This window comes from Carcharodon carcharias, chromosome 30 (assembly GCF_017639515.1).
Source record: "Carcharodon carcharias isolate sCarCar2 chromosome 30, sCarCar2.pri, whole genome shotgun sequence".
In the NCBI taxonomy this organism is placed as follows: domain Eukaryota; kingdom Metazoa; phylum Chordata; class Chondrichthyes; order Lamniformes; family Lamnidae; genus Carcharodon; species Carcharodon carcharias.
This window is the reverse complement of record NC_054496.1, coordinates 16,970,110-16,995,665: the sequence shown is the minus strand read 5'-3', so window position 1 is coordinate 16,995,665 and position 25,556 is coordinate 16,970,110. Positions and strand designations below refer to the sequence as shown.

Below are 25,556 nucleotides of genomic sequence, written 5' to 3'. Positions count from 1 at the left end.
ATTACAGCATGGTGCTCCCGTGCTCCCTCGTGTGGCTTTAGTGGGTACTACAGCATAGTGCTCCCGTGCTCCCTCGTGTGGTTTTAGCGGGTATTACAGCATAGTGCTCCCGTGCTCCGTCGTGTGGTTTTACCTGGTATTACAGCATGGTGCTCCCGTGCTCCCTCGTGTGGCTTTAGCGGGTATTACAGCATAGTGCTCCCGTGCTCCGTCGTGTGTTTTTAGCTGGTATTACAACATGGCGCTCCCGGGCCCCCTCGTGTGGTTTTACCTGGTATTACAGCATGGTCTCCCGTGCTCCCTCCTATGGTTTTAGCTGGTATTACAGCATGGCGCTCTCGGGCCCCCTCGTGTGGTTTTACCCGGTATTACAACACGCGGCTGCCGCGCTCTTCCCACCAACCCGCCCCCCCCCCGTGGGTATTATCGGGGGGGGGGGGGGGGGGGGGGGAGCGGGGGATACGCTGAACAGCACGTGGCTCTCGTGTTCCCTCTCGCGGTGCTACGCGCGTATTACAGGCCGCAGTGGCTCACCTTCTCCCTCCTGTGGCTTAACCGGGTCACTGCAGCCTCGGCGGTGCTCTCGGGCCCCCCCATGTGGCTTGGCCCGGGGTTTGGTCGCTGCGGTCCGCGCGCTCCGGCGGGGCCGCGCCCCCTCCCTCCCTCCCTCTCTCCCACCCGCCCTCCAGCCCGCCCGCCCGCGCCGTTGTTAAAGGCGCGCTCCCGGCGAGAGGGTGGAGCGCGCTCCCGCCCGCGCACTCCAACTCGGGGATTTCTTTTTTAAAATGGCCACCACGGTCTTCCCGGGCGTGCGGCTGGTGTCGATCGGGGATCAGAACGGGGAGATCCAGCGGCACTCGGACCAACAGCCGCTCAAACTGGAGATCAAAACCACCCAGGACAGCGCCTACATCAGTCTGTACAGCAGTGAGTGTGGGAGGCGCCGGGGGGAGGGGGGAGGGAGCGGGACAGACCGGGGATCGGGGGCCCTCCAGCCCGGCTTCAAACTGAGCGGGAACAGGCAGCACCGCAGCCCCGGGGATCGGGCCGGGCCAGGCCTCCCGCTGCCTCTCGGGGCTCCGGGGGGGGGGGAGAGGCGTCCAACACCCCCCCCCCCCCCCCCCCCCAGCCCCACATCCCCACATCCTCAACCCCAACCCCGGCCTCGGATCCCTTGGAAAGCCCGAGGTCCCGGGCCTTGCTCCTTCCCCCCCCCCCCCCCCACCCCCAGAATCCAGATCCCCCCCCTGTCCCCCCCAACCTCCCCCGCCCCCCCTCCTCAACCTCCCCCACCCCCCCTCCTCAACCTCCCCCACCCCCCCTCCTCAACCTCCCCCGCCCCCCCTCCTCAACCTCCCCCGCCCCCCCTCCTCAACCTCCCCCGCCCCCCCTCCTCAACCTCCCCCGCCCCCCCTCCTCAACCTCCCCCGCCCCCCCTCCTCAACCTCCCCCGCCCCCCCTCCTCAACCTCCCCCGCCCCCCCTCCTCAACCTCCCCCGCCCCCCCTCCTCAACCTCCTCAGACCCCCCCTCCTGTGACCCCCCCCAACCCACCCTCCTCAGCCTGCCCCCCTGGCCCCCTTCCCTCTCTTCCCACCCCCCCCCCCCACAGCCCCCTTCCCTTCTCCTCCCCCCCCCGAGAGCCCTTCTCCTCCCCCCCCCCGAGAGCCCTTCTCCTCCCCCCCCCCGAGAGCCCTTCTCCTCCCCCCCCCCGAGAGCCCTTCTCCTCCCCCCCCCCGAGAGCCCTTCTCCTCCCCCCCCCGAGAGCCCTTCTCCTCCCCCCCCCGAGAGCCCTTCTCCTCCCCCCCCCGAGAGCCCTTCTCCTCCCCCCCCCGAGAGCCCTTCTCCTCCCCCCCCCGAGAGCCCTTCTCCTCCCCCCCCCGAGAGCCCTTCTCCTCCCCCCCCCGAGAGCCCTTCTCCTCCCCCCCCCGAGAGCCCTTCTCCTCCCCCCCCCGAGAGCCCTTCTCCTCCCCCCCCCGAGAGCCCTTCTCCTCCCCCCCCCGAGAGCCCTTCTCCTCCCCCCCCCGAGAGCCCTTCTCCTCCCCCCCCCGAGAGCCCTTCTCCTCCCCCCCCGAGAGCCCTTCTCCTCCCCCCCCCGAGAGCCCTTCTCCTCCCCCCCCCGAGAGCCCTTCTCCTCCCCCCCCCGAGAGCCCTTCTCCTCCCCCCCCCGAGAGCCCTTCTCCTCCCCCCCCCGAGAGCCCTTCTCCTCCCCCCCCGAGCGCCCTTCTCCTCCCCCCCCGAGCGCCCTTCTCCTCCCCCCCCGAGCGCCCTTCTCCTCCCCCCCCGAGCGCCCTTCTCCTCCCCCCCCGAGCGCCCTTCTCCTCCCCCCCCGAGCGCCCTTCTCCTCCCCCCCCGAGCGCCCTTCTCCTCCCCCCCCGAGCGCCCTTCTCCTCCCCCCCCGAGCGCCCTTCTCCTCCCCCCCCGAGCGCCCTTCTCCTCCCCCCCCGAGCGCCCTTCTCCTCCCCCCCCGAGCGCCCTTCTCCTCCCCCCCCGAGCGCCCTTCTCCTCCCCCCTCCCCCGAGCGCCCTTCTCCTCCCCCCTCCCCCGAGCGCCCTTCTCCTCCCCCCTCCCCCGAGCGCCCTTCTCCTCCCCCCTCCCCCGAGCGCCCTTCTCCTCCCCCCTCCCCCGAGCGCCCTTCTCCTCCCCCCTCCCCCGAGCGCCCTTCTCCTCCCCCCTCCCCCGAGCGCCCTTCTCCTCCCCCCTCCCCCGAGCGCCCTTCTCCTCCCCCCTCCCCCGAGCGCCCTTCTCCTCCCCCCTCCCCCGAGCGCCCTTCTCCTCCCCCCTCCCCCGAGCGCCCTTCTCCTCCCCCCTCCCCCGAGCGCCCTTCTCCTCCCCCCTCCCCCGAGCGCCCTTCTCCTCCCCCCTCCCCCGAGCGCCCTTCTCCTCCCCCCTCCCCCGAGCGCCCTTCTCCTGCCCCCCGTCCCCCGGGCGCCCTTCTCCTGCCCCCCGTCCCCCGGGCGCCCTTCTCCTCCCCCCCCGTCCCCCGGGCGCACTTCTCCTCCCCCGAGCGCCCTTCTCCTCCCCCCCCTCCCCCGGGTGCCCTTCTCCTCCCCCCCCGTCCCCCGGGCGCCCTTCTCCTCCCCCGAGCGCCCTTCTCCTCCCCCCCCTCCCCCGGGTGCCCTTCTCCTCCCCCCCCGTCCCCCGGGCGCCCTTCTCCTCCCCCGAGCGCCCTTCTCCTCCCCCCCCTCCCCCGGGTGCCCTTCTCCTCCCCCCCCCGTCCCCCGGGCGCCCTTCTCCTCCCCCGAGCGCCCTTCTCCTCCCCCCCCTCCCCCGGGTGCCCTTCTCCTCCCCCGGGTGCCCTTCTCCTCCCCCGAGCGCCCTTCTCCTCCCCCGAGCGCCCTTCTCCTCCCCCGAGCGCCCTTCTCTTCCCCCCCCTACCCCGAGCGCCCTTCTCTTCCCCCCCCTACCCCGAGCGCCCTTCTCCTCCCCCCCTACCCCGAGCGCCCTTCTCCTCCCCCGAGCGCCCTTCTCCTCCCCCCCTCCCCCGAGCGCCCTTCTCCTCCCCCCCTCCCCCGGGCGCCCTTCTCCTGCCCCCCTCCCCCGGGCGCCCTTCTCCTGCCCCCCTCCCCCGGGCGCCCTTCTCCTGCCCCCCTCCCCCGGGCGCCCTTCTCCTGCCCCCCTCCCCCGGGCGCCCTTCTCCTGCCCCCCTCCCCCGGGCGCCCTTCTCCTGCCCCCCTCCCCCGGGCGCCCTTCTCCTGCCCCCCTCCCCCGGGCGCCCTTCTCCTGCCCCCCTCCCCCGGGCGCCCTTCTCCTGCCCCCCTCCCCCGGGCGCCCTTCTCCTGCCCCCCTCCCCCGGGCGCCCTTCTCCTGCCCCCCTCCCCCGAGCGCCCTTCTCCTGCCCCCCGTCCCCCGGGCGCCCTTCTCCTCCCCCCCCGTCCCCCGGGTGCCCTTCTCCTCCCCCCCGTCCCCCGGGCGCCCTTCTCCTCCCCCGAGCGCCCTTCTCCTCCCCCCCCTCCCCCGGGTGCCCTTCTCCTCCCCCGAGCGCCCTTCTCCTCCCCCGAGCGCCCTTCTCCTCCCCCGAGCGCCCTTCTCCTCCCCCGAGCGCCCTTCTCCTCCCCCGAGCGCCCTTCTCTTCTCCCCCCTCCCCCGAGCGCCCTTCTCTTCCCCCCCTACCCCAAGCGCCCTTCTCTTCCCCCCCCTACCCCAAGCGCCCTTCTCTCTCCCCCCCTACCCCGAGCGCCCTTCTCCTCCCCCGAGCGCCCTTCTCCTCCTCCCCTCCCCCGAGCGCCCTTCTCCTCCCCCGAGCGCTCTTCTCCTCCTCCCCCCCCTCCACTCCGAGCGCCCTTCTCCTCTCTCCGCCCCCCAGAATGCCTTTGTCGTCCCCCCCCCCGCCGAGCGCCCGTCTCCCCCCCCCCCCACCCTGCTCTCCAGGTTTGGGAGTTTTTGCTGTTTCCTCCAGCAAATACTGTGAAAACCTGAAATAAGCCTCTGTCCATATAGACACTGCTATGTATTTCCAGCAATTTCTGTCTTTATTTCCACGTTTCCTCTTTGACCAGTTCTTCCCACTCTCTCTACCTTGTGTTTGTCTCTTATTATATATCCTTTGAGCAGCAGCATCGTCTGCCATTTAACCAATTCCTGACTTTCTCCTCACAGAATAACACTTTGCAGGTCATGCAGTGTTTGTGTGTGTGTCTGTGTCTGTTTCTACGCGCCCCCCCCCCCCCCCCCCCCAGTTGTGTTCCTTCTGAAATGCAGCCCTCTGCAATATCTTTGTTCAGAGGGCAGTTTTCTACCTGAAAAGCATTTTATTGGTATCTCTGAGTATCTTCAGAATTTCCTGCTTTTATTTCGGCTTTCCAGCATTTGCAATAATTTCTGCTTGTTGATTGGGTAATTTCCTGAGCACTTATAAATGCTGTTACAATCTGTAATTGTAGACGTTGAAAGCTTTAACTCGTACGTAGTAGGTTGTCATATTGTATCTGCATAAATACAAGAAATTAAGCTGCAAACTAGGCTGAGTTCTGTGACACTGTAAACCGATGAGGGAAAGCTTGAATAATTTAAAAAGTTACTAATTTTAACAATGTCCTGTTATCGATCTTGCGTAGAGCTGCTCTCATGGCAAGTTTGTGCAGCACTGCTGATTTGCAGAACACGTGAAATTCTGATGATATCTACTTTTCAGAAGGCTGTGATACTTTGTGACAGTTGCTGAGCATCACTGCATGTTGCAAAACTAAATCTCTGAAACAATTTACCTCCTTCCCCAGTCAAACAGTAGGGTTGTTAACTCATGCTACGGCTTCTAGCCCAATGGTGATTGCTCTACCTTTTTAGAAAAGTAGATATTTCTGCATAACATCGGAGTTGGTAATGACAAGACGAGGAACAGTCAGGATGACCTGGGTTATCTTTCAAATTGACTTTGGGCTGGTGTGTTTTGACATCACTCAATGAATATGTACTGGATCCATCTTTTCTCTGTCTGCAAGAAGAGTGTAAAAATCTCTTTTGTGCAGGAAAGGCAGCAGATTCGGTCTACCCAGGGTTCTCCCACTTCCCTCCTCACCTAGACTGTCCACTAGTAGAACCTACATGCACAAGTGCATGCCACTTGTTAGGTGTATGACCTGTATGGAGGTGTGTTTAAAGTATACTGCACTACCTATCACTCCAACTCTCACTAACTTACATGAGTTCCTGGTCCCCCCCATACCCAAATTTTAAATTATTATCCCTGTCTTTAAGTATCTCTATGTCTAACCTCCTACAATCCCCTGCCTTTTTTCTAGCTTTGTATGTATTCCACTCCAGTTACTCTGCTCTTGGCAGCTATACTTTTACCTGCCCTGTTTCATTCTCTAGAATTCCTGCTGTAAACCTCTACATCTCCCTGTCTTCCATACGTACACCCTTTCAACCAAGCTTTGATTAATTTGGCTTCCCAGTTACTCTTAACCTGTCCTTTTGGTTTAGCACCCATTTTCCATCTGTCTCTAGCATCGTGTGCTGTTTTGTCTACATTGTAGGTCTGATACAATGCAGACTTATAGCTCCCTCTAGGTGCCTTCCTGTTTGAGAGAGTGAGAACCTAACCTTGGTAGCTGATCTACAGGGTAGTCCATCACTTCTGACTTCTAGCAGACTTGGCTCGGATTCTGTGTGTTTGGACATGATGTTTGGGTGCATTGAGTAACCAGCTTCCCTTTTCTTGACTGTGCATTGAATCAGAAAGAGAAAACAAATCCTTTTCTAGTTTCAAGCTAAAACAAAAGAGAGGTTTGCACTTAAATAGTCCCTTTCTTGACCCCTGGACATCCCAAAGTGCTTTAAGGTCAATGAGTTACTTTAGAATCAGTCACTATTCTAATTTAGGAAATGTGACAGTCAGTTCACACACAGCAAAGTCCTACAAACAACAGCGAGATAATGACCACCTTTTTTTGTGTGGTGTTGGTTGAGGAGAAATTCCCTGCTTTTTGAAATACTCAGCTGGAATCTGTTACCTCTCTGCCTGAGAGGTCTACCTCGGTTTAACCTCCCATCTGAAAGATGGCACCTCGGACAGTGGAACACTCCCTGAGTATTGCATCATGAGTACCAAGCTAGATTTTGTGCTCAAGTTGCTTGTGCGTCTCAGAGCCTCAACCTGTTGATCTAGAAGTAAGAGAGAACTACCAACCGAGCCATGCCTAATGAGGTCAAGGCATAGAAGTGTGTTCTATATCTCTGAGGCCAGTTTAAACCCAGCGTGGGGTTGGACATTTCTTTATGGTCCAATTGACATCAGGCTTTGAGGTGACACTGCTTATGTGTGCTACTACCCTGAGTAGTGTGGCAAGCTCTCTCAAAGGAGAGTTTTTTTGACTATTTTAGCCTTCAGCTGCCGTGATCTTGCCTTGAAATTCTTGCGGTAAGTACTCCTGCTGGTCCCTTAACTCCTGCGTTGAGCTCGAGTGTATGCTATTTATGATTTAATAACCAAACATTATTTCAACTTTTCTCAATGCTTCATTGAGGAGCCAAATGTTTGCAGGCAGAATGATTTTACTCTGTTGGGTGGCCACAAATTTCAAAATCCTTTGTACAAGCAGACTTGTGTCGCTGGGGACAAATTTCACACCTTTTGCATGTTTTGCACTCAAGTGCACCTAATGTATCTTTCAACTTTGCATATTCCTTATTAGGCACATTATTTAGTGTCGATAGGCTGACTGCTGGTGACCCTTCATAAAGCAGATAGAAATAACCATCATTTGTTTCCAGAATTGTACAAAATCTGGTTTCTTATTACAGGGGAGGGTGCTGGTTATACCTCTACGTTGGGGGGAGGGGGGTTCTAACTCTGGGGAAGGGAGCAATGGGGGTGTTGGTTGCAGTGCATGTTCACCCCCTATGTGACATAGCCCCAGATAAGATCCTTAATTTAAAACGCAACAGTCTGGAATTGTAGAGGAAACAACACGATTGAAGCTGGTGATGATTTGATGAGCCCTCTAGCTCTCCTTGACTGGACGTTCTTTGAATGGGATTATTTTATAAATTAAAAACAAATCACCATTTAATGTTTGCTTTTTGTAACCCGCTGTATCCTTTACATTAGCCACTTGGCTGAACCCCATTCATCCTATGCGGCCTCTAATATTACTCTTTCTCAAATTTTTTGAAGAGTCATCTTGAGATCTTTGATCTTAAGGAGGGCAAAGCAGACAATTCTGAAATAAAGCACTGTTGCCTTTTTCAGCAAGTGATTGGCCCTTCTAGGGGATGTTGTGGAGACAGCTTTGCTCTGCGCTTAACCACATTGTACCTGACCTGTGAGCACTAGGTGCTAACGTTGGGTGACAATTATGTTTCTCTTTGTTTCAGAATAAAATGTATTTCTCATCCAAGTGAGACAGTGGATTCTGAGCACCAGTGACAACTGGAGCGGTGTTCTGTAACATAGGTACATAAGATATAGGGCACAGAAGAAGGCCATTTGGCCCAATCAGCCAATGCTGGTGTTTATGCTCCACTCGTAACTCCTCTTGTCTTTCCATATCTCGATCTATCAGTGTAATCCTCTTAATCCTTTCTCCCTCATATGCTTATCTAGCTTCCCACACAACTGTGTGCTCGGTCCCAGGACGATGGGAGGTCTTGAGGGTAATGTATGCTTCAACCACTCCCTGTGGTGGTGAGTTCCGCATCGGCAATACTGTTTGGGTGAAGGGGTTTCTTCTGAATTCCCGATTGGATTTCTTGGCGGCTATCTTATATTGATGGCCTCTAGCTATGCCCTTCCCCACAAGAGAAAATGTTCTCTCTGTATCCACTCGACCAAAACCTTTCATAATCCTAAACAACTCTTTAAGGTCACACCCTTGTATTTGTTATTCCAAGAGAAAAAGACATGATTTAGTTGGCATTATTTACAATATACATATACTGGGATGGTCGCAAGAGATGAGTCTGTCATTGTAGTGGACAAGCCCTGTATTCTAAAGGAGTTATTTGTAGTTGATTTCCTTGTCTTTCATAGCCACCCCTTTCTGTGCAGTTTAATTTTGGGGCTGGGCTGGGCCTGGGGGAGGGTTGTGGTAATGGCTGGGAAGAAACCTTCCCCAACCAGTTTGAAAAGGCTCTGTCCTTCCTCTTAATCGTCAGGTATTTGCTTGAGGCAGGTTGACTGAAACTCTAATGGTGCAGTTGGCAGTTCTGAGTGTCCCAATGATCTCGGGGCGGGGGGAGTCTTGTGTCCCGGAGCCATTTGCCTTCAACACTGGAAGGAGTGAGTTGTGCCTTGTGGACAGGGGTTGTTTTATAGAGAAAGTGGAACTATTTGCATTGCACCTAATCATCCCGTGCTCAGAAGCATCCCAAACACTTGGCATATGACTCTTTATTCTAAAGTGGTGTTGCTGTTATGTGATCTTTCTTGTGGCGTCTGTTGAGGGAAGAATGTTGGCAAGGCTAACGGAAAGCCCCTACACAGAACTGAGGAAACTGAAGAGATCTTTAACAGGAGCAGGCAGGGTCTTCATTTAATGTCTGATCCCTGTTGTTGCAGCAGTGACTCTCAACTGTGTGCTCGGTCCCAGGACGATGGGAGGTCTTGAGGCCACAGCCCTCTGGCTCCGAGAGGAGAGATCTACTTTCTGAACTAAGCTGCCACGTGTGCGTTTTGGGGGAGGTGTCAGCCTGTGTTTTTTATATCTATGGTTTTCCCTAAACTTTATTTTCTTTTGTGGGGGAGCAACAGATGATGTGGGGCCAGGTGGTGGAATCCCTCACTTCTCTGAGCACAATCCAATTCATTTAAATTTTGATGTTTCACCAGGTTAACCTGAATGTACTCCTCCTGTACTCCGTGAATTCCTGGCAGGTACTGATTTTCATGGTTTATACCCTTGACCATTCCGTCAGTTACTCCTCTGACTTTCTTCCTGACTGATCTTGTACCCTCTGTCTGTGAGCCAGAGCTCACCAACATTTTGCCTACCTGTGTCCAAACTCATGCCAAGTCCTATTCACCCACCGCCCTTGTGCTCATTGACCTACATGGGCTCCTGGCCCAATATTCTTGATTTGCAAATCCTGTCACTGCCTCACGATTTCACCTCCACCCACCCAACAATCTGCGTAATCTCCACCACTCCTGTAAGCCACCGAGACCTCTGTGTTCCTCCAACTCTGGCTTCTTGCACATCCCCTGTTTGAATTACTCCACTGTTGGTGGTCGTGCCTGCAGCTGCCTGGGCCCTAAGCCCTGGAATTCTCCACTTTATCTCTTCTGCTTTGTGCTTCTTAAAACGTACCCCTTCGACCAAGCTTTCGGGCCTAATATGAATTTCTGGGTTAGTGTCAAGGTTTTTTGATACATAATCAGTCCTGTAACACTCCTTCTGACATTTTATTATGTTAAAGGCACTATATAAATGCAAGTTTTTGGAGCATGAGCAAGGATTTGAAGCAGCAGCACCCTTGCCTGTTTGCTCTGGCATCTTATGTCTGGCTTTATTTAATCTGACCCGGTGTATTATAGCACCGTATGTTTGCGAGGGTTGATCACAAGCCTCGCAGTTTGTTGAGGGGAGGTAGGTGACGGAAGTTGAATTTTTCCAAAGAAAAGCTCAATTTGAGGCTCCTGCTATAGGAACAGTCCTAGCATTATACATGCTGACTCTGACTTGTAGCCCCCCCACCCTGGATTGAGAGCAAATCAACAAACTGATCCCTGTCTTAATGTTACTATAATAAAAGCAAAATGCTGCCGATGCTGGAAACCTGAAATAAAAACAAAGTGATCTCTTGAGTCTCACAGACTCGAAACGTTAACTCTGTTACTCTCTCCCCAGATGCTGCCAGACCTGCTGAGTTTTTCCATCATTTTCTGTTGTTATTTCTGTCTTAATGTTGTTGCTCAGTTGGTTGAGGTGACCAATTAATTCCACACACATGCAAGTGTGTCCAGGCTGCGCTGAGTAGCATTATAGCCTGGCTTGTAAAAGTCAATGTGCAACAATTTGTAAGCCAGGGCAATGTTCCTGTGAATATGGCAGAAGAAGCAAGCTTGTTCTGTTCTTGAGTGAGTGGGAAGGAGTATATGTGGGAGGTTTTATTTTCTGTGTGTCTGTCTCCGTCTCCCTCTCTTCCCCCCTGCACATAAATTGGAAAGAGTGACTGAAAGCTTGGTGTGCATGAGCAATAGGCGGTGGTTACTTTGTACAGCCTGAATCAATGGGTTTTCTTCCTTGCTTTTAGCTGACTGAGCTGGGATCTGGAGATTGAACAGGCTGGGGCTCTTTTCTGTAGAAAAAGAGAAGACTGAGGGGTGACCTGATAGAGGGTTTCGAGATTATAGAAGGATTTGATTGGATAGATGTGGGGGAGCCCAAAACCAGGGGTGGTAAATATTTTATATTCACTAAAAATATCCAGCAGTGAATCCAGGAGGAACTTGTTTACCCGGTGAGTAGTTAGAATGTGGAACTTGCCACCACAAGGAGTAATTGAGGCAAATAGTGAAGGTATATTTGAGAAGCTAGGTAAACACGAAGACAGACTCACATGTTAATGGGGTAAGAAATGTTGGAGGAGGCTGCTGTGGAACATAATCGCTGGCACAGTCCTGTTGAGCTAAATGACCTGTTTCTGTTCTGTAAACACTTATACAGCCAACTCGCTTGTGCTCAGTCACTGGAGGCCACTGTGTGTTTGTAGCTGTCACATTGTCGTAGGCTATAGTGGGTTGATGAAGGAGGCATTTCTTCCTCTGACCTAACTTCTTTCCTGAAGATATTGAACCTTCCTGAGATGCAGGTTACATACATACAAACATACGAATTAGCAGCAGGTGTAGACCCTTCGAGCCTTCTCCGCCATTCAGTAAGATCAGACTGACCTGATTGTAACCTCAACCCCGCATTCCCCCTACTCCCAACAACCTTTCACCCCTTGCTTATCAATCTACCTTTTCCTGACATTCCCTATCTACCTCTGCCTTAAAAATTCATACACACTTGCAATTATTGTGCCAAATTAGCAACTATTCATGTGTGTCTTGATGTTGGTGAGTGAATGCAGGCTATCTTGCTGCAGGGCCATCACAGCTGGTGGCCTTGCTTGTCTTCACCCAGAGTCTGCAGTCATACAGGCAGAGTCAGGAGTGGGACATTACTGCTCTAACCCAGAGCTGCTAATGCCCAGGCAGAGCTTAACTAAATCTGCATACACTGGGACAGTCAGACTATATTTATTTGGTGAATGGAACCTGGTTAATTAGCCGGCATTGAGCCCTTGGGGCTGCTTGTTGTTGATATTGTGAGTGCACACCTTTTATATTCAAACAAAACAGTTTATCAGATTGTCATCGCATCGCTGCTTGTTGGAGCTTGCTGCCTGCAACTTGACAATTGCTTTTCCTGACATTCCCTCAGTGACGAGACTTCAGAAGTATTTAATTGGCTGTTAAGCATTTTGTAACATCCTATGGTCAGAAAAAGCACTATATAAATGCAAGTTCTGGTATACTTGGTACCTCAGCTCCTGTTCCTCCCATTCTCTAGAGAGTCGCTGGCCTGCTGGTGAAGCAATGACAACAACCTTTATTTATTTTGCACCTTCAACATGTGAAGTGCCTTGAGATGGTTTCCTAAGAGCGATTTATCAAACAAAATTTGACACTAAGCTCCAAGAGGTATTAGGGAAAATGACCAAAACCTGAATCCAAAAGATGGATTTTATGGAGAACCTTAAAGCAGCAGAGAGAGACGGTGAGGTTTCGGAGGGAGTTTTAGAGCTTGGGGTTTACACTGCTGTAGTTATTGCCACCGATGGTGTGGTTCAAATAAGGAAACTCTCTCGAGCAGAATTGGAGAAACATGCATGGTAGAGATTACAGAGATAGGGTGGAGTGTATGGAGGGATTTGAAAATTAAGGTGTTGTTATCTGAGAGCCAGTGTAAAACAGTGAACACATGGGTGATGGGTGAAAGGCATTTGATGCAAGTTCAACAAGAGCAGCTGAGTTCTGGATCAGCTGTAGGTAGGAGACTGGCTGGGAGCACATTGGAATAGTTGAGTCTAGAGGTAACAAAGACATGCAGCATCTGAGTTCCAGCAGCAGATGAGCTGAGGCAGCGATAGACAGGCAATGCATAAGGAGGCATAAGCAGGTAGCCATTGTGAGGGTGTGGATATATGGTCAGAAGCTCATTTCATGGTCAAGTAGAATGACAAACTTGCAAACGGTCTGGCTCAGCCTTGTGCTTTGGCCAGAGAGGGGGATGGAGTATGGTGGCCAGGAGCACCCAGCTTGGGACTGTCCTCCTGTAGTACTGACCCTGTGGAAATGCTGGGATTTTCACATGTGGTCGCTTTATAGCGATACTCCAGACAGGCTCGAGATGAACTGGGTCAGGAACAAGATAGGGCTATGTTTACAAACTTAGTCTGTGGTCTCTTATTGTAATAGAAACACAAAGTAGTGGTTGAAACATTGCATGAATGCTAAAAGTGACCAGAATAGCTGACACTACCATGAGTTAATTCAGATGAAGGTGCAGGAACGTGGGCCCTGCTTCCTGCAATATTCTGAGAAATCACCGTGTTCCACAACTACGACTTATTCACTTCATGGAAATGCAAGTCATCTTTAAAAGAAGCTTTGTCTCAGATGCACTCTGTGCAACAACGCTTGCATAGCTTCTGCTGAGAGTCACTGAGCACTTTGTTCCACTCTGTGTGCTTCAGATTAGTGGCACTTGAATGAAAAGCCAGAACTCTAAAGTTAGTGTTGGATCAAACTCTTGTGACAATATGAAGCACTGACAGTGATGGTAACTGGGTGTATTAGAGGCTCCTGTTTCACTCCAATGTCTGAGCCATTTGTTGGCTTCCTATCCAGTGAGCTGCTACACTCTTGTTACCTGCTAAAGTTTTGATTACTGTTGCTTTCTTCATACTCTGCTGGAAAAGTCCCTGCTCCAATGTGTTGAAATGGAGAATGAGTCATCTTATGATCTCTCCTGTTCAGGAACAACATACCATGCACTTTCTCTCGTGGTTCTGATTTGCATCCTCTGTTTTTGTATAAATCTGTTTTCCAGGCGCACATCTGTTCACTTGAGGCCTGGTTCCTGATCACCAGTTTCAGAGATCATTAATTGTGCCACATTGCCTGCCACAAATAGGGCAGCATTTCCCAAACTGCACAATGGTAACGGTGGGAGGGAGCGCTGAGATTCCAGGATCCCCTCATTAAAATGCAGTGTTTATTACTTTGGAAAACCTTTTTTTTTAACTGGGAACCTTTTTTTAGTTTGAGCCAGTTGCAGAAGTTCACAAAGTAACTCCAAACCTGGGTGGGGAACTGGCAGTAACCGTTTTTAAAATGTTGAGAGGATTTCTGCTCTATTTAAATGCTTGCCGTTTGGAGAAATAAGTCAGGTGGCAAAATGTTCGTGAGAAGCCTTTCTGATGCCTCAATAGTAGTGAATAGTTCTTTTCTTTTATTCTTCCCCTCACCACCCCACCCCCCACTCCACCCAAGCTCTGAAGTGAGTTGAAGCTTCAGCCATGGGGCAGCTGTATCTCCTCGATTATTTTCCTTTTTATTGTCCTTCAGAGAATGGAGTTTCCTTCCACATCTGTTGGCCTTTATTCAGAGAGCACTACAGGGCTGGGCTGACAGGCTGCTTATCCCAAATGTGAGCATTTGCATTTAATGCCTGCTGAGCAGTGAGGCTGCAAAGGACATGCTGAGAGGGGTATAGGCAGGAGCTCTCCTATTGCTTCTGCAAACGTTTCTTGAAATGTATTGGTTGGCAGCAGCAGGCACAGCACCAGTCTTCTAATATGGAACGACGGTTATGCAGTTCAGAAATGTGAATTCCTCTCCCAGGCGTAATGGGATGATGTGGTGCAGGATTGTGGTTTCCTAGTGCAGTATGTTCTGTGCCCCTGAATTTTACCCTTGGTGGGTCTGGGATCCGGTGGGGAAATGGACCGCCAACCACGATCAGCCCCCGACTGCCAATTCACGATGGCTGGCCAGTGAATGGCTAGCCAGCCTGAAACACGTGCTGAAAAGCTCAGCGCTGCCGGGCAGAGGGCAGGCGATGACGTCACCGCGTGGGTGAGCCCTGCAAGAGAGCTCCCTGTAGGCAGACAGCTGCCCCAGGGAGCTGCAGACCTTGCAAACGATCGAATAAAGGTTTAAAAAGTTGCAAAAAAAAAATGTCCATGCGTCACAATCAAGCATCTGAAAGCATACCTAACAAAAATGCTGTCCACAGATATTTATTTTTTATTTCATGATGGAGATTTCATCCCGACCTTGGATGAGCTTTGATGAAAAATGCAAAGGCTGATTTGCCCCGTCCGCCAACCGTGAGGTTGGACGGGCCACGAGAAATCGGAGACAATTGCCCCGTTAATGGGCTTAATTGCCCTCATAATTGTCGGGCGCACTTTCTGGCTTTTGCGCCTGATCGCCGAGCAAAATATCGCGCGATGTCATCTCACGTGATTTTACACCCGATTGGGTCGGGCACGAGCCCGCCCATGGGACTTGTATCTGAACAATACAACAGGTTTGGTTATTTTCTATGTGGAGTTGCTTGTTGATTGATCTACCTGCAGAACCAGCTAGTTCATTATGTAGTTCAGGAGTCTGTATAATATGAACCAGCACTTATGTTCTTTTAATTAATCCACATAAATCTTACTGATGGCTGGAAGCTGAATGTGGAGAAAAAGATGGAAATCATTAACGGCAAGGGTATGAGTAATTCCAAACTGCAGTACACCCTCATTTCTGTTTGTGTAACCTCAGTGCAGTGATAATGGAGCTTGTTTTGGGGCAACATCTGAACGAAGCAGATAACCTGAGAAAGCTTCGTATTGAGTCAACTTTGAGTCTAATTGCTGATCAGTGTGTCAATTGGTGATGCCCTCCTCAGTAAACTGCTGACCTCCTATACACTCTGGGTCTGTGGTGTTCAATGTATTTTTGATTATTGTAACATTTGTTTTTTTTTAAACCATCTGTAACTTTGGTTGGTGTAAGGTTTGTGGGGTTTTTTTTAATTTATTCTGTCACGGGATGTGGGCGTTATCATTTGTTGCCCAACCCTAATTGCCCTTGAACTGAGTTAAGAGTCAGCCACATTGCTGTGGATCTGGACTCAGATGTAGGATGGCAGATTTCCTACCCTGAAGGGCGTCAGTGAGGCAGATGGGTTTTTTCAATAATCGATTATATGATCATCACTCATAGTCACCACTACTGAGAGAGTTTTCAATTTCAGATTTTATTAATTGAATTTAAATTTTGCCAGCTGCCGTGATGGGATTTGAACCTGTGTTCCAGAGCATTAGCCTAGGCCTCTGGATTACCAGTCCAGTGGCATTAGCACTATGCCACCTTAGTTAGTTGCTTAATTGTTTACCACCATTCATGACTGGATATGGGAGGACTGCTTTGGTTGTGCAATTGCTTAGCTCTTATCTATAGCAAGCTGAATCAGCTGTTTGGCATGCACGTTGTCCTGTGCTGTATCTTCACCAGGTTGGCTTCTCATTTTTACTTATGCCTGGTGCTGATCCTGGCATGCAGTCCTACAGCACCCCCTTGTCCCATTGCTTAATGGTAATAGTCATGTAGAGTGAGGAATATGGGCTAGCCTTTAAAGTTACAAATTGTGGTTCAGATACCTCTGCTGATAGCTCACATTGGCTGATGGATGCCCTGTTTTTAGCTGCTAGATCTTAAATGAATCTGTCCCAATTAGCAGAGTGGTAATGCCACCCAACACAATGGAGGATGTTCTCAGTGTAAAGTTGGGACTTTATCTCCACAAGGACTGTATGGTGGTGTAGGAGGTGGCGGTGTGTGTCAGCTTCACCTCTGACTTCTGAGTGGTCCGAATCGCTCCCACTCCCTGGGTTCTAGACCTTGGACTTATTTGGGGGCTGTGACAAAGTGCAGCAGACAACTGGTTTTGATGCAAGAAAAAAACTGGGTTTATTGAAGTCACAAATGAATTTATAACATTAGGATTATACTGAGATTATACAGACCTACAAAGCACACTTAGTTAAGAATGGGGAATACACGGCATAACGAGGGAAAATCACGCTACTAATCCCCTTACCCTTATCCCACCCCCAAAACCTAACTAAATTGAATGAGGAGAGGTCAGGGGTCGTGCTCACCAACCAGGGTTCCTTAATAGTTCGAAATCCAGCCAGGTAAGCCGGTTGCAATTTTGGGGTACGCTCTTTGTGTCCTCTGGGGCCTGCCGTCCCCACGTGGTCTTGGTCTGTGGAATCTGCGAAGGTTCTTCAGTTGGGTGGAGGGCGCGGTTGTGGGTGGTCGATCTTCGTGGAGTGCGGCAGTTGCGGCCTTTTTGTCTTTGGTTGAGCCTGCCATCCCATGCCCCTTGCCATGATGTTGCCTGCGGGCCTGCAAACCTCCAGATTTCCTTCCTCCGCTTGGCTCAGCTCCCTCTCCCTGCTTAAACTCTGCTTCAACCGCTCCAAAACTGCTCACCCTCCAAAACTGCTCAATTCCTTCGTAACTGGTGGCCCAGTTATACTCAGTTTTTTCGAATTTCTTATCTGAAACCAAATCAAGGTTAGTTCTTTGTCTGATTTGGGTTTCTTCAGGTGATTGTTGTGTCATTGTTTTTAATGGGCTTGTATGATGTTTATCGTCTTCCTGTCCCCGTAACTAGTCTTGAACTGAAAGCCATTGTATATGTGGAGTATTGATGGGTTCGCATAATTGCATTGATTGCAGCCTTCCTGCCTTAGTAGTTAGTAGCGATTATTTATGCAAGATTTTGATGAGCTTTAGTTTCATGTAAGATGAAGTCTTTCTCTGGGTTGATTATTTTAAAGGGAAGAATGCGTATTCTGTCTCCTCTCGTTGTCTGGCTTCAGGCAATAATCCACACTGCATTCAACAAGCCCAGGTATGTCCAGTCCCAGGCCTTCATGGGCCTAGCTTCCTGTCTGCAGGGTTCTACACTTAACTCAGCAGTTGAGTCCTCTGCCATAAAAGTCCAAAAGTCATATCCTTATTGATGATATGAAAAATGTGGGAATTTTGAGAACCCTTTGGCGGTTACACCTCCCAGTGCTCTCATTGACAGGTGCAAATGTGACAGATAGATTGGTGAGGGAGTGGTCAAGTAGGTTTCTCCCTCTGTGATGGTTCTGCCAAGCCACTTTTGGTGATTGACATTGAAGTCCCCCACGCAGAGAACATTTTGTGCCCTTTCTATTCTCGGTGCTTCTTCCAAGTGGTATTCAATATGGAAGAGCACTGATTCATCAGCTGAGGGAGGGTGGAAATATCAGTAGATTTCCTTGCCTGTTTTGACCTGATGCCATGACACTTCATAGTTCTTCAGAGTCAATGTGCAGGACTCGCAGGGCCACTCCCTCCCTGCTGTACACCACTGAGTCGCTGCCTCTGGGACAAGGCATACCCAGGGATGCTGATGATGGTACATTGGATGTGAGATATGATTTAGTGAGTGTGGTTATGCCAGGCTGTTGCTTGACTGGTTCTTTGGAACAGCTCTCCCAGTTTTGGCACAAGTCCCAAAATGTTAGTGAGGAGGATCTTGTGAGGTTGTCTGGGCAGGGTGTGCCATTGTTGTTTTGGTGCTTGGGTCAGTGCCAGGTGGCCCATCTGGGTTTATCCTTATCCGACTTTTCTTTAACAGTTTGGTACAACTGAGTGGCTTGCTGGGCCGTTTCAAAGGTCAGTTAAGAGTCGGCCACATTGCTGTGGGTCTGAGGTCTGGGGGGTAATGATTTCCTCCCCTAAAGGACATTAGTGAACCAGATGGGATTTTAGGACTATCCCATAGTTTCAGGATCATCATTACTGAGACTAGCTTTTAAATTAATTGAATTTAAATTCTTCCAGCAGCCATGGTGGGATTTCAACTCTGGCCTCTAAAATGTTAGTCTGGATGCCTGGATGACTAGTCTAGTAACATTCCCACTATGCTCGTTTTATTTCCACCCTGCCAATACAGAATTGCTGTTTGTGGGAGCTTGCTATGTACAAACTGGCTGCCACATTTTCTATATTACAACGATAACTATACTTCATTAGCTGTAAAGTGGTTTGGGATGTCCTGGAGTCGTACCAGGCACTATCTAAACGCACATCTTTATATAGGGAGAAAAGAAAGTGCACAGTTGTTGATTTTTTTTAAATCTAAATTTACAAAGTTTCCCAAATATTTGAGAGTATTAATCTGAAAATTCTTCAGACCCAGTCACTGCATGCGCCATGGCATAAATCAACGGTTCAACATTAAGAATTGAGCAGTGACTTGTGTTGAAACCTGTTAATGGGGCTCAATATGTTTTATTAATGTGATAGATCTGTCTATGGATTTTAGTTGCAAAACAAAGAAGATTGGTGCAGAAGGTGGGGTGGGTAATTTTCTTTGCTGCTTTCAAATAAAGTTTGTGAAACACTCCAGGATCTTATACTGTGTTCTTGCTCACCTTAACGAGCTGAGCAAAGCTTAAACACGGCCACAATAATGTGTTGTAAACTTGAAACGAACACCCTCTAGCACATATTTGGCATGTATTTGTTTTTGCGTGATGTCTTTTCTTTCCCCTCCTGGTGTATCCAGCTGGAGGTAGTCAGCTGCGGCTTGTGATCAGCTCAGGATTATTAATATCAGATTTATTTTTCTGGCTGATGGAGAATATTAACTTAAATAAAAATTGTTCCTGGAATTCTGTGTTAATTCCGTTTGGGAATCTATTGTGCTGAGCTGTTATTAATTCCATAAACCCCCCCCCCCCCCACCCCCCCCCTCCCCTCCATCAAGACACTGCAAAACCTTGGTGTAATGTGACCCAGTGCAAATGTTTGATGTAACCTGTGGCTTAAGTTAAACACTGTGCCACTTTTTATTCCAAGATCTCAGTTAGGAAATGTTATTGTGCCCCTCTTCCCACTGTGGCCCCAGCAGCAGTCTCAGTTGGAGGGAAAGACCCTCGTGCTAGTCCCCAGAACTAGTGGGATTTTTTTTTTAAAATAAAGAATCTCAAAACTAACTGTGCTCCCGTTAGCTGTGTTTAAATTCTACAGTGAATTAGCTTATTTTCTCCACGGAACTCCATTCCGTTTGTCCAGCAACTTTCAAATCTCGAGGTACCTTGTTAAGCAGATGTTCTCATGAACGCAATCTTACAAAGAGATGAGGTTCCTCTCTTGATATTGCAGCTTTTTCCCCTGACACTCTTTTTAATAAAAGGTAATCTTTGAGGACCTGCTGTTGCCGGTTTCGGGCTGGGTTGGGTGCCTTGATGAGTGAGAAGGGTGGGGAGATCACGTCTACCCCACTTGATTGACTACTGCAACTTTAATCAGCAGCCCTTGATGAATAGGGTAGGTTTTTTACTGCACCGTATCTTGGGAGATTGTTGAGTCGAATTTACTATCTACTATTCTTGGAATATGAGATATAGATGGAAATAAATTCATCCTTGGGAGATTTGTAATTTGGGTGAAAGACCGTGTGGGGGATTCAACCATTATGAGGATATATCTGAGTTCATTTTACCATTACATAATTTGAGGTTTGCTGTCATTCTCAAGAGGGGTGGATGGATCATTTAAGGAGCAGGAGTCACATATGCTTCTGTCAGTTGTTAGGCTCTTTCCTTGTCCACTTGGCTTGTTCTTGGGGCAGTAAAGAAATCAAGGACTCTTGAGTCTTCTGTGAAACACATCTTTAGGTTAGGGTAGAGGTTGAGAGCATGTTCGAGAGTGTTCCAGGAAAGCTTGCAGCAGCTGAATAATGTTTCTGTACAGGCTCTTGTGACTATGGAGGGGGGTGTATCAAGAAATGTATTTAATCTTCTACATATGCCACCACCTTCCCACATGGGTGTGTAAAGTCTTGCCAACTGGAAGCCATCAGTGAAATTAACACTTTATAGCTCCTTGCCATACATTCTATCCTGTATATGGTGGAAAACCACACGTCAGTCTTTCAAAGCATATCCAGTGTGAATGATTAACTGTTCCCAAAGTGAAGCCAGGGTTGGTGCTGATTACAGTAGCATCTGTGTGAAAACTGGTGCTTTTTGGCAGTACAGAATTTTACAGTATTTCTGTAAGTCTGGGAACATCTGCCTGGGAAGGCTTTTTAATGCTAATAATTGTGCTCTGCTGTTAACCAGGATGAATGAGTGGTGGCTCACTGCACTGTGTAGTCTTTTTAATCTTGATATGGACTTTCTAATCCTGCAGATGAGACGGTCTGTGTATTTAAATGTGCAGTGAATCGGGAAACTGAATGCAGTCGAGTCGGCAAGCAGTCCTTCATCGTCACGTTGGGATGTAGCAGTGTCCTCCTGCAGTTTCCATCACAAAATGGTAAGGGCTGTGCAACTTTGTCCTTGGACAACGAAATGCCTTCTGCATTGGTTCAAAACATATAAAAAATATAGCATAGGAAATGCTGGAAATACTCCACAGCCAAGCTGCATCTGTGGAGAGAGAAACAGCATGAACGTTCCAGGTCTGACAACTAATGAAAGGCTAACTTTTTTTTTCTCCACAGCTGCTGCCTGACCTATTGAGTGTTTCCAACATTTTCTGGTTTTATTTCAGATTTCCAGCATCCACAGTATTTTGCTTTAGTAAAAGATGTAGCATATGGGTTTGGTAATGATGGAAATTTTAGTTAAATGAACATCCCTGTTGGTCATTTCCCATGCTGCTGTTTGCAGACAGTGCTGTAGCATGGGGAAGTTGCCCGAAGGACTACTTAATCAACATATGTTTAATCCATTTGAAAGAAATGGTTTCAGTTTTTTTTCCCCTATTCTTCATGAATTGAACCCAATTTGGGACCCAGCTGCCGTTGTATGGCACTCTGATCACAGGTGCGGCAGTGATCATGGTCCTGACTGGCAACCCAGAAGACAAGTTTTAAACCCATCATGGCAATTAGTTTCATTATAGATCCACTAATGGGTGAACTCCTTAATGCTCTCCATGCAAGTGGGAATGAGCAATAAACACTATCTTGCTGGCACAACAGAAACACAAAATACTGTAGATGCTGAAAATTTAAAATAAAAACAGAAAACACTGAAAATATCAGCAGCTGTAGGAGCATCTGTGGAAAGAGAAAAAATAGAGTTAACGTTTCTGAAGAAGAGTCATATAGACTTGACATTAACTCTGTTTCTCTCTCCGCATATGCTGCCAGAGCTGCTGAGTTTTTCCAACATTTTCTTTTTTTTATTAACATTTGAGGTCCGTGACCTTTCATCAGAACTGAGAGATGTTAGAAATGTATCTGGTTTTGAACAAGTGAATGGGGGGAGGGTGGGAAGAAGAACAAAAGGGAAGGTCTGTGATAGGACAGATGGCACGAGAGATTAAATGACAAAAGGTTTCATGGTGCAAGGCCAGAGGGAGTGGTAATTGGCCAAGTAAAGAAACAAAAGATGTGTCTAGAGAAGGTGTGAATGGAAGGATAGCTGCTATTCTAACGCAAAGAGAGAAACCCAACCAGCAAAGGAACATGTAACAAAATGAGGGAAGAGGCTATGATCAAAACTGATGAACTCAACGTTGAGCCTAGAAGGCTGTAAAGTGCTCAGTCAAAAAAATGATGTGCTGTTCCTCGAGCTTGCGCTGAGCTTCATTGGAACACTACAGCAGGCCAAGGTCTCGTTCACTTTGCCCGCAACCACGATGTTTTAAACATGGCAAATATCAACCTATTGGGTTTAAAGTCTGCAAACTGAGAGATGCGAGTAGGAAGCTCCCTCAGTGGGTAGACCACTGCAGGCTGTTGCACACAGTAAATGGGGATACTTGCCCTCTGGCATGTTGGCGACTAGTCGTCTTTTCCATCTACTCGTAAGCTTGCCCCCAGCTGTTCACCCCAATTTTGAGGCTTTGTTCCCAGTTTAGCAGGAGGCCTGGGTCTGGTTGCCCCTGCCTTGCTTCAGTCCTAGTCATTAAGCAGCATAGATGAGATGTAGCCCATTTCTGCCCAGTTGGGCCCATTGGAAGTGAGAGACTCGTCAAGGTGGGGTTTTAAAGTTTTTGTTCTGGAGCCAGAGCTGCTGGAATTTCCCTGAGACAACCTCCAAAAAAACTCAACCAAAAAGGCAGTATATGCAGTAGCCGAGTGCTTATAAACATTGTTTAAATGGTTTGGCTGTGCTGAGTTCCACTTGTGTTGTCTCTCTAGAGTTCTACTCCTTTTTTAATATCCTGAAAAACTGCAGAGGTCACAACCTTGAACGATCTGTCTTCAGTGACCGAACAGAGGAGTCTTCTGCCGTTCAGTATTTCCAGGTACTGTCTCCTAGTCTGAGTATTTTGTTGTCTTTTAATTTTTAGGATATCACATGCCGAGTTCTTAACTTAGTTTTCATCTCTTAGTTACCAATATTTTTGTGTTTTCTTTTCCTTCCTCCATGCCCCGGTTTTCTTCCCCTCTCTCCTGAAGACTCTTAACTGGGGTGTGCCGTCTGGTACTTTTCCATATTCTGTTTTTTCACTTGAAGACCAGACAGCCGCTGTTATTCACCAGTAGAGAGGTCGTTGTAGTTCTCGCCTGTTGTTCCCATTTTAACATTTTTCTCCTATCACAAGTCATGCCAAAACTATAGTTTCAGAATGTAAGCCAACTTAACAGAAGTATTCTACTGGAACTTTTCAGTATAATGACTAACTTCATGTTATAATGAATTCCTAAAAGTCTGCTATTCCTTTAAAAAAAAAACACAAATTGTGTATTTACTTCAGACTGTTTTTAAGTCCCTGTCCTCTTACAGTTCTATGGATACTTATCACAACAACAGAATATGATGCAAGACTACATACGGACAGGCACCTACCAAAGGGCAATACTCCAAAACCATACAGATTTCAAAGACAAGGTAAAGCCTGGGTTTGGGGGAGTTGAAATGAGCTGCCTCCCTTTTATGTCATGCCATGCTTTGCCATGAGTCTGCCTCTTGATCTTAGTTCTATTTTGAAATTAACATCAACATGCTGCATCTGTTGATCCTAATGGGAAGTGAGTTCTGTCGAATTGCAGTTTACCATGTGGTATGCTGAAGTAATAACCACTGGTTTTGCAGTTAAGAACATAAGAACATCAAAAATAGGAGCATATGCCCCCTCTGGCCTGCTCCGCCATTCATTATGGCCATGGCTGATCTTCTGCCTCAACTCCACTTCTGACTGCTCCCCATTTCCCTCGCTTCCCTGAGCAAATCAAACGTTTGCCAATCAAGGTCTTGAATATACATCAAGATGGAGCATCCACAACTTCTCGGAGGCAGAGAATTCCAAAGATTCACAACCCTCTGAGTGAAGAAATTTCTCCTCTTCTCAGTCCTAAATGATCGACCCTTTATCCTGAGACTCTGCCCCCATGTTCCAGATTCCCCAGCCTGCGGAAAAACCTCTCAGTACCTACCCTGTCAAGTCCCTTCAGAATCTTGTATGTTTCACTGAGATCACCTCTCATTCTTCTAAATGCCAAAGAATATAGGCCCATTTTACTCAGCCACTCATAACAGGACAACCCTTTCATCCCAGGGGTCAACCTAGTGAAACTTTACTGTATATATACTGTATTGCCTCCAAGGCAAGGGTATTCCTCCCTTGGATCTGGAGACTGAAACTGCACACAGCACTGTTACCTTATCTTGCACAGCACATAATCAAATCTTAATTTGTCCCACTTTTTAAAAAAAGAAAAGATGAATCTAAAACTGATGTAAAATGGTAGATAGAAACTTGGAAGCTAAGTCAGTAACTATGTGGTATATTGGTGGGGGGGGGGCACTGAATTCTTACCAGATGAGACCACAGACTCAATTGTTTTGCCTATGGGAGAGAAATGCAATACTGTCAAGATGATGTGAATATTATTTTGTTCACCGAGCATCTATGATTGTTGGATAACATTACTGAATAGCTAATGAATAAACACTTGCCTCTTGCAGGTTGTACTAGATGTGGGCTGTGGGTCTGGGATCCTATCATTTTTTGCTGTGCAGGCAGGAGCACGAAAGGTGTTTGCAGTGGAAGCAAGCACCATGGCTCAGCACGCTGAGGTAAGCGTCCTATTTCTAACTTTGGTGATGTGGAGCCAACTGGTGTTATAAGATGCAACTGCAAAGCTATTAATCTCAGCAATTTTCCTCTGAACTCTGCCTCGTTTGTGCTCGTGCAGACTGATCTACCTGAGACCGGGAGGAGTGAGCTTTTTATTGTCTGTATCTTTTTTTGTTTGGCACAGGTCTGCGTGGTTTTGGTCGTGTTCCTAGAGGGGCATTTTAATGGTTGTAGATATTATTGAAGGATAACTGGTGAACTCACACCAGTATGCCTTTATTTATTTTTAAGGAAAGGTTGTTCTCTTCCCACTCTTGCATGCAGTACTGGAGGAGTGCGACGTTGTCAGAGACTTCGTTTGTCAGGTGAATTGTTAAATTATGGCCCTTTCTTCTATGTTAATTGTAAAAGATGGAAATATCTGTAGAGTTATCTCTCAACCATCACCAATTTAAAAACAGATTAGCTGATCATTTACCTCATTTGTTCATGGCTGTTCCTGCCAGATAACAGCTGCTGACAATTGCATAAAAGTTCAGGTCATTTAAACCTCTTTTTCTAAGTAACTTCACCAATCGTGCTGTGTCTGTCACTTTTTTTCCTTTTCCTCCTTTAAAGGCACTGAGACCTATTATGCAGACTCAGGGACCCAAGTGCACATTCTACTAATCCATAGTACAGTTCTGGTCATCCTAGAAAGCACGTGCGGTGGGGAGCTGTGATGGAGAAAGGAGAGGGGAGATGCTCATGAGACCAACAGCTGAAGAACTCTTGAAGAAATTGCTTGAGTTTATTCACGGCTGAGTTAGGTTTTTGATAAGGGAGCCTAGGGTTATGTGGAGCAGACAGGAAAGTGCGGTTAAGACCACAATCAAATCAGCCATGATTTTATTGTAAGGTGGAGAAGACTGGAAGGGCTGAATGGCCACCTCCTCCTAAGTCCTATGTTCCTTCCCATTAATATAAATTATATGGTC

General features: G+C 48.9%; 1 protein-coding gene across 2 annotated transcripts in view; it reads left to right on the top strand.

Moving 5' to 3' along the window:
- The first annotated feature begins 694 nt into the window (after window positions 1-694).
- Window positions 695-25,556, top strand: part of carm1 (coactivator-associated arginine methyltransferase 1) — a 66,066-nt gene continuing 41,204 nt past the window's right edge. For both annotated transcript variants that reach the window (XM_041177049.1, XM_041177047.1), the window contains exons 1-5: window positions 695-927; window positions 20,734-20,859; window positions 22,697-22,803; window positions 23,286-23,390; window positions 24,468-24,578. In XM_041177049.1, the coding sequence (XP_041032983.1) occupies window positions 786-927; window positions 20,734-20,859; window positions 22,697-22,803; window positions 23,286-23,390; window positions 24,468-24,578 (591 nt within the window). In that variant the 5' untranslated portion in view covers window positions 695-785. The remainder of the gene's footprint in view (window positions 928-20,733; window positions 20,860-22,696; window positions 22,804-23,285; window positions 23,391-24,467; window positions 24,579-25,556) is intronic.